General features: G+C 51.1%; 1 protein-coding gene across 1 annotated transcript; it reads left to right on the plus strand.

Annotated features, from left to right (window-relative positions):
- The first annotated feature begins 5,713 nt into the window (after positions 1 to 5,713).
- On the plus strand, positions 5,714 to 8,037 carry GUCA2B (guanylate cyclase activator 2B (uroguanylin)). The gene is made up of 3 exons (XM_012001720.1): positions 5,714 to 5,803; positions 6,894 to 7,080; positions 7,747 to 8,037. The coding sequence occupies exons 1-3, from the start codon at positions 5,714 to 5,716 to the stop codon at positions 7,806 to 7,808; spliced, it is 339 nt and encodes a 112-aa protein (XP_011857110.1). The 3' UTR covers positions 7,809 to 8,037.

The raw sequence follows: 8,037 nt of genomic DNA on the forward strand, positions 1-8,037 counted from the left end.
TCAAAGACTCAAGTCTCTTTTTGTTCTTCATCAACTGTTCCTTCCCCCCCATCCACTCTGCTGGTTCCTCCTTCTCTGCCTCATCTCCAGGTATTACAGTGCCCTAGAGCTCAGCCCTGGGACCTCTCCTCTCCGTCCTGTCACTCTCTCAATCCAGTTTCAGGTCTCTGAGCAGCAGATACACTTAGTGACCACGATATCTATATCTGTGACTCACATCTCAAACAGGTATCTCAAGCTTAACGTGTCCAGACCCAGCTCTTGATACACTCGCCTGACATGTTCCTTCCCATTTCTCATCTCAGTATATGGCAGCACCAATTGACTTGAGGCAACCGTAGAGCTGTCCTAGACTGCTCTCTTCATTCACTCTTTCCATCCAAGCATACAAAATCCTGAGGCCTCTGGCTTCAGAGAATCTCTAGAATCCAACCCTTTCTCATCATCTCTACTCCCGCCTCCCTATCCAAGTCACCAAACTGCCCTATGGGCAGTGGTTTGTCTGTTTTGTTAAGTACATATCCCATGGTAGCACATAATAGGCTATCAGTAAATCATTTTTTATTAAATGATCGAATGCCCTAGGGGCTTCTATGCACACAAAATGCAAAAAAGCATTCTGTTTCTCAGTAAACAAGTGATTTCACAACTATGAAAGCAATAACAACATACATTTTTTGAACACCTATCGCATGCCAGCAAGATGCTAGATGAGGTGATTAAGGCTCAGAGAAATAGAAAATGGCCCAAACATCTAGTCCTTGGTGGAATGGATATTTGCATCATATCCATTTATTCAACTCATCAAGTATTTGTTGAGCACTAATTATGCACCAGGTATTGCTTTGGGAGAATAAAACAGGCAAATTCTTTACCCTAATAGAAAGATGCAAGAAATGAGATGTATATATATGACAGGTGCTATGAAAAAGAAGGTAAGAGAATTAGGAGTGATGGAGAAACTCTCTGAGGGAGGAGGATCAAGAAAGATCTCTGGGGAAGTGGCATTTGAGCAGAGACCTGAATGTGGAGAAGGGTGAAGAGCAAAGACCGAAAGGTAAATAATCTTGGTGTGGTTGGGGGACCTCAAGGAAGCTAGGGTGGCTGGAACCCAGAGAGTGAAGGGCAGAGTTTTTGGAGTTGAGGTCAAAGATAAAGATGGGATGCCAAAAGGTCCTTGTAGGCAGAAGCCTTTGGATTTTCCTCTGAGTGAAGCAGAAAGCCACTAGTAGGTGTGAGCAGGGGAAAGACATGATGATCTGACTCAGAATCTAATAGGATTCCTCTGGCTGCTACATGGAGAAAGGCCTGCAGAAGGTCCAGAGAGATCTGTATGGATGCTTGCGATGGTTAATTTTCTGGGTCACCTTGGCCAGGTCATGATGCCCAGCTGTTTGATAAAACACCAGTCTAGATGTTGCTGTGAAAATAATTTTTATGTGATAAACATAATCAGTAGACTTTGATTAAGCAGATGACCCTTCATAATGGTAGGTGGGCTTCTTATCCAATCAGTTGAAAGCCTTAGGAGTAAAGACCTTGGGAGGCCTAGGCGCATGGATTACCTGAGGTCAGGGGTTCAAGACCAGCCTGGCTAACATGGCAAAGCCCCATCTCCACTAAAAATACAAAACTTAGCTGGGTGTGGTAGCAGGCGCCTGTAATCCCAGCTACTCAGGAGGCTGAGGCAGGAGAATTGCTTAAACCCAGGAGGCAGAGGTTACAGTGAGCTGGGATTGCGCCACTACACTCCAGCGTGGGTGACAGAATGAGATTCCATCTCAAAAAAAAAGAGTAAAGGCCTTCTTCAGGAAGAAGCATTTTGCATCAACGACTGCAACATAAGAACTCTGTCTAAGTTTCTCACCTGTCAGCCTGCCCGCAGATTTCAGAGTCAAGACTGCAATATCAAATCTAATCTGAATCTCCAGCCTGCCAAACCTCCCTACAGATTTCAGACTTACCAGCTCAACAATCATGTGAGCCAGTTCTTTAAAATAAATCTAGGTAGGTGATACATAGATAGATCTATCCAATAAGATAAATGTGCCAGCTATTGTTTTAGGAGAACAAAACAGACAAATTCTTTACTGTAATAGAATTTACGTTCTAGGAGACAGAAAGATGCAAAAAATTAGATGGATATGTATGACAGGTGCTACAAGAAAGCAAGTTAAAAGAGTTAGGAGTGATGGGAGAAGCTCTCTGAAGTAAGATTTTTTTCAATGTGATTAACATTTATAATCAGTAGACTTTCTAATAAGAAATATATATCTCTATATAGGGTGTGTGTGTGTGTGTGTGTGTGTGTGTTCTGCTTATCTGGAGAACAAGGCTATTGCAATAACCCATTCAACCTGTGATGATAGCTTGAACCTTGATCATAGCAGTGCAGATGATGAGATATGGTTGGAATCTAGAAATATCTTGATGGTAAAGCCAACTGGATTTGCTAGTGAATTGAATTTGGCAAATAAAAAAGAGACATCATGGATGACTCCCAGATTTTTGACTTGAGCAACTGGGTGAATGGTAGTACTATCAACCGGTATGAGAGGCGCTGAGGAGGCTGGTAGATAAATGAGTTTGGGACTGAGAAGAAAGGCCAGGCGAGGGAGTAAACAGAGTGTTGATGGCATTAAAGTCCTTGACATGGGACAGATCACCAAGGGGGTGATTACAGACAGGAAGAAAGAGGTCCAAAGACAGGCTTGGTGCCCCCTGGGCACTCTAACACCTAGAGGTGGAGAACAGAAGGGAAAACCAAGGAAGGAAGCTGAGAATATGGAGCCAGTGAGGTCGGCAGAAAATGAGAAGAGTGTGTGCCAGGAGTCAAGGTCCTACAGTTGGACAGACCCAGGTCTGGACAGAACGGCCCAGCACTGAGTTCAGCACTTTACCCCAAGAAAGATGGAGTGGTCAGCTCTGACTAATGCTGTGGGGAACTGAGCAGTTGGGGGCAGGGAGAGCCCTGGGCTCTGGGCACCATAGCAGTGGGCACTGAGAAGAGAGGCCAGGGTAGAGAGGGGAGCTGCCCAAATGCACACGGGTAAACTGTCACCCACCCCGCATCTGTGATTGAGTCTTCCACACAGGGTGAACTCCAGGCTCTTGTGACAGTCACTTCCCACATCCATAAAGAAGGAAGTGCCCTGATAATACCACGTCAATGCACATGGGCTGGCCAGGGGCAGCGTCAAGGATTTGCGTCTGCGGCCAAGTTGGTTGTGATGGATGGTGGATCATTTAGAGAGAGATTGGGAGGAGGTGGGTTTGACAAATAAACTTGAGTCATGTTAGGCAGATAGGGAAGTCATACCTGGTTCCCAGGGAAGACCGACGCATGACAGGCCCTGGCTGGAGGAGCCACAGGGCGAAGAAAGGAAAGAGACCATGGCCAAGGGGCCCCCAGACCCGGCAGGCTTGTCCTACTGATGTAGGGGCCAAGGGGAATGAGTTTCTTCTCATGGAAAGACCATGGATTTAGGTATCATAAATCATAACAACCTCAAACACTGGAGACTGGTCACATGATTTTTACAAATGAGAAACCGAGATCACAGAAGTCGTCACTTGTCCAAGGTCCTACAGTTGGACAGACCCAGGTCTGGACAGAACGGCCCAGCATTGAGTTCAGCCTGTGCAAGTCAGAAAGCAGCACTGGTCCCACTATAGATTGAGAGATGGGGCTTGTTGTGGGAGTTCTACAAGGAGACGCAGGGAAACCCCCCTTCATGACACATCTCCCGTAAGCCAGGGCACATGCTGGGGAAACGGCTGGTTTTGGGGAGAGTCACAGGCTCTCCTGGGACAGGTATCGTTCAGTTTTTCTTTACAACAACCACTATGAGGTCTTTTTAAAAATTATTATTACTATTTTCTCTACTTTACTGATGAAGAAATGGAGGCTCAGAGAAGCTAAGTAGTGTGCCAAAGATCACACAGCTGGTAAGTGCTGGCATTTGGGTTTGAACCCTGCTCTCCTTATCTCTAAGTCCTAGTAGGTTCCTTTTTCTATAACACCACAGGCTGAGCAAAGGCAAGAATTTCAGGTAGAAAATCTGCTCACCCCTCTTGCTCCCACAGTGACAATAAACATGGCGCTTCGTTGGGCCTCAGGTTACTCATCTGTAAAATGGGAACAACCATTATGCCTATCCTTTAGGATTCAGTGGGATTATGACTATAACATAGCTTTGTGCACAGTATTCAAGAAATGAGAGCTATTGTTCCCAGGTGGTTGTTTTCATTTTACAGATGAGAGAGCATGTAAGAGTCCCTTAACTTCCATATACTCTAAAGAGCAAAGGCTGAAGTCTGGATTCAAAGCAATACATAAGAAATTCCAAAGTTCACTTCAGCTTCTTCTTCATTTCAGTCTGAGATAAGAAAAAGGAAGATGGGCATTTCAGGCAGGTGGAAAGAGTAGGCAAAGACATGAGATGGGATTAGACCTGTGTGAAAAGGGTTGGTATGGGGAAGCACAGTGACATCAGATTTTAGCCATTTTTGGAAGTGGCACCTTAAATGCCAAGGTGAGCTATCAGGGCTTCAATCCAACGTTCAGGCTCAACATCAGGGGAGCTCGCCACACGCCAGAGTCTGTGCCTTGCAGAGTTGAGCCCTGGCACAGGCACTGTTTACAGCCGCCTGGTATGGCAGTGGTGATATCACCCTTAGAGACTTTGCCCTCTTCTCTCTGACCCAACCTTCAACCACTGGGGCAGTAGGTTATGCATTGCCTAGAAGGCAACTGTAAGATCAGGGGCTGCTACAGATGCATTACCCAGGAGACAAAGGCAACCTCAGGTGGGCCGGGGCCCTCGCGCACAGCAACCTTATGCGAGGGGTTGTATCATGCCCATTTGATGGAAGAGAAAACTGAGGTTCCATTAGAGTTGATGTGACTTATCCTAAATCACACAGCTGCAGTAGGACTAGGATTTGAACACGGATCAATCTGCCTCCAACACCACTGCTTTTTTCTCCATGCTGGATTAGGCTATCGGCTTCTGAAAGCACAGACAGGTGAGATGGGTCAAACGTGGCCCGATAGCACCCAGGCACAGGTGGGAGATGGCAGGCAGAGGCAGGTTCAAAACCTGGGGCCAGGACTTGTCTGAAGGATGGTCGTTAAATAGTGCTGAGGAGAGGGAGTGAGAGAGATGTGGGTCTTGGGGGAGTGGGGCCTTGAGAACCCTGAGATCAGCCACGTCTGCCCACTTTGCCCTGGACCAGCCTGTCTGTCTGTATCCTTCCCCCAGAGAAAGGACCATGGGCTGACCTGGGCCAAGGACACCTGGCTGGAGCCCCTTCTCTGACATTGACTAGCTCTGTGACCTGGGGCAAGCCACGCTCCCTCCTGAGCCTCACTTTTCCTGTCTGTGAAATGGCCTCCCTATCATCACACACAGGTATCTCGAGGAGTAAATGATGGTGTGCTCCAAGGCCTCCATGGAGAGCCCAGCACGTGGCAGGCGCTCAGTGTTCAAGCACTGCGTTCCCGTAGACTCTGGGCTCCTGCCCTCCTAGCCCCCAACCCCCTTCCTGGGAACCAGCCCCAGCTTGTCAGAGAGCCAGCTAGCTGTCAACCCCACCCCAGCTGGCCAGTTAATAAATGACCAGGACTCCGGAGCCTGGCCTATAAGGAGGTGCTAGGCAAGGACACAGATGGGAGACGGTGGACAGTGGCAGGGGGAACCCAGGGAGCATGATGGGCTGCAGGGCTGTGTCAGGGCTCCTGCCAGGAGTGGCTGTGGTTCTCCTGCTGCTGCTGCAGAGCACACAGTCAGTCTACATCCAGGTGAGTCCCTTGGCTAGCATGCCCCTTGCCTGAAGGGCCCCACAGTGGGAGGCTAAGCTGGAGAGGGTGTACTGGGAATTGACACCGGGGGAGCACAGGGCTCGGGGCTCAGCCCAACACCCATCACAGCTCTGGGACCAAGGCAGCTGGTGGGTGGGGGCAGCCAGACTTTGATGGCAGTGATGATGGTGATGACAACACCAAACTGATTCAGCACTGCTCCCCTCAAAGGCCCGTGCTGGTCACAGAGGTCAGAGTGTGGAACAGGGTGAGGCCCCTGCACGGGAGGAGCCCAGAAAGGGAAGGAGACCCCCTGTTATGCTCCCACAGTTCTCTATATGCACCCACATGTGGGTGGAGGGGGACAGGCTCCAGAACCATTTTCCGGGCAGGTAACCCTTAAGCTGGCATTGCAAGATGAACGGGAGGTTGGGGAAACTGTTCCAGGCCAGGCACAGCATGTACAAAGGCCTGAGAGAAGACTGTTGGGGTTCCAGTGCCCTACCAGGGGGCATAGGAGACTGACAGGAGTCGTCACAGCAGGGCCTGTCTGCCACGTCGCAGGGGATGCTGCTGGCCTCACCCAGTGTAGCAGAGACGTCTGTGGCCTTGGTATCCTTGGGGAGAACAAAGTGGGTCCCAGAGAGGGGTGCAGGAGACTCGGCCTCCCTAACAGCCCTAGCCTTGGAGACCGGTCGCTTACAGCTGCCACCACTCTGCTATGTTAGCTCAGGCAGGCGCCCCGTTGGCAAGTATATCCTGGTGCCACGCCCCCACGGGAGATGTCAGATGAGGGAGCTGAGGCTGAGTGGGGAACAGACAGGCAGCCGGTCAGCGGCAGAGGAGGGATTTGAACCAGGGTTTGCCTGTCTCTAAAGCCCATGCCTTGAACCACCATGTCCCACAGCCTCGCTGCTTGTTTCTCACACCTCCCACCCCGGCAGCTCTTTCCAGTGTGGCCCTGGACTTCCCATAGAGACAGGGAAGGCTCTGGAGGATCTGCAGGGTTCGAGCGACCCTGGATCTCAGGGCAGTGCCTGCCCCTGGCCCAGGTCTTGATCTGCTCCTATCTCTTCTCCCCTCCCTGCAGTACCAAGGCTTCCGGGTCCAGCTGGAATCCATGAAGAAGCTGAGTGAACTGGAGGCACAGTGGGCACCCAGCCCCCGCCTGCAGACCCAGAGCCTCCTGCCCGTCGTGTGCCACCACCCTGCCCTGCCCCAGGACCTCCAGCCTGTCTGCGCCTCTCAGGAGGCTTCCAGCATCTTCAAGACCCTGAGTAAGTGCCCCTGCTCCCTGCAGAACCTCGCTCTGTCTCCTCCCACGCCCAGGCCCCTCCACCTGGGTTGTTTCTCATAAGCACCCAGCAGCTGTGGATGGGGAGATTCAAGTAACTCAGGACCCGTCCTGCTGGCTCCCAGGACTCCCCGGGTTAGGCACTGTGAGTCAGGCATGCCTGAAACCCGCTTCATCCCTAGTCCATGCCAGGCACAGACCCATCAACAGACAATGGCTGCATGGAGCAGAGAGGAGAGCTGGCTGACATCTGCGGTGGGACGGGGGTCTGAAAGGCTTCCAAAAGGAGGTGTCAGCCAACCTGAAACCCGAGGGATGGCGCAGAGCCGGGCAGGAGAATGTAGCAACCAGCTAGCACTTACTGAGCACCTACCGTGTGCTGGGACAAGTCGATCCTGCGTTATCTCCTCACAGTGACTCTGTCCATTTAGCAAATAAGAAATCTCAGGCACAGGCAGTGTGAGCGGCTTGCCCAGTCGCCGCTAGGAAGGAGAGCATCTGGGACTTGAACCCAAGCCCTCACTCCACCTCTAGAGGTTCCTGCCCCCAGTCTGCAGAAGACGCCACCCACTGCCAAGCAGATCTTTTCTGCTGCCTGGCCACAGAGGGCCCAGGTTCCGGTCAGCTGACCAGTTCTCTCCCTGCCCAGGGACCATCGCCAGCGATGATTGTGAGCTGTGTGTGAACGTTGCATGTACCGGTTGCCTCTGAGATGGCCCTGAGTGCCCTGAGCCCACCGGGGACACCTCGCCCTTCAGCCCACCGCCTTGGCAGCCTCCCATCCCTGTCCATGCTCAAGATGGGTCCCTGGCCATCATGGTCTTCACCACCATCCCAGGGCCTGAGCAGCTGGATCTGGTGCAAAGCAATCGGACACAGGGTTGGAGGGGCAGGCCCCTGAGGCAGCCCGGCTCCTGAATAAAGATTCTACAACACACGA

This window comes from Mandrillus leucophaeus, unplaced genomic scaffold (assembly GCF_000951045.1).
Source record: "Mandrillus leucophaeus isolate KB7577 unplaced genomic scaffold, Mleu.le_1.0 Scaffold67, whole genome shotgun sequence".
NCBI classification, from domain to species: Eukaryota; Metazoa; Chordata; class Mammalia; order Primates; family Cercopithecidae; genus Mandrillus; species Mandrillus leucophaeus.

Coding starts and splice junctions, on each gene's coding strand:
- GUCA2B (XM_012001720.1), top strand. CDS start 5,714: ATGGGCTGCAGGGCTGTGTCAGGGCTCCTGCCAGGAGTGGCTGTGGTT. Junction 5,804..6,893: donor CACAGTCAGTCTACATCCAG/GTGAGTCCCTTG, acceptor CCCTCCCTGCAG/TACCAAGGCTTCCGGGTCCA. Junction 7,081..7,746: donor CAGCATCTTCAAGACCCTGA/GTAAGTGCCCCT, acceptor CTCCCTGCCCAG/GGACCATCGCCAGCGATGAT.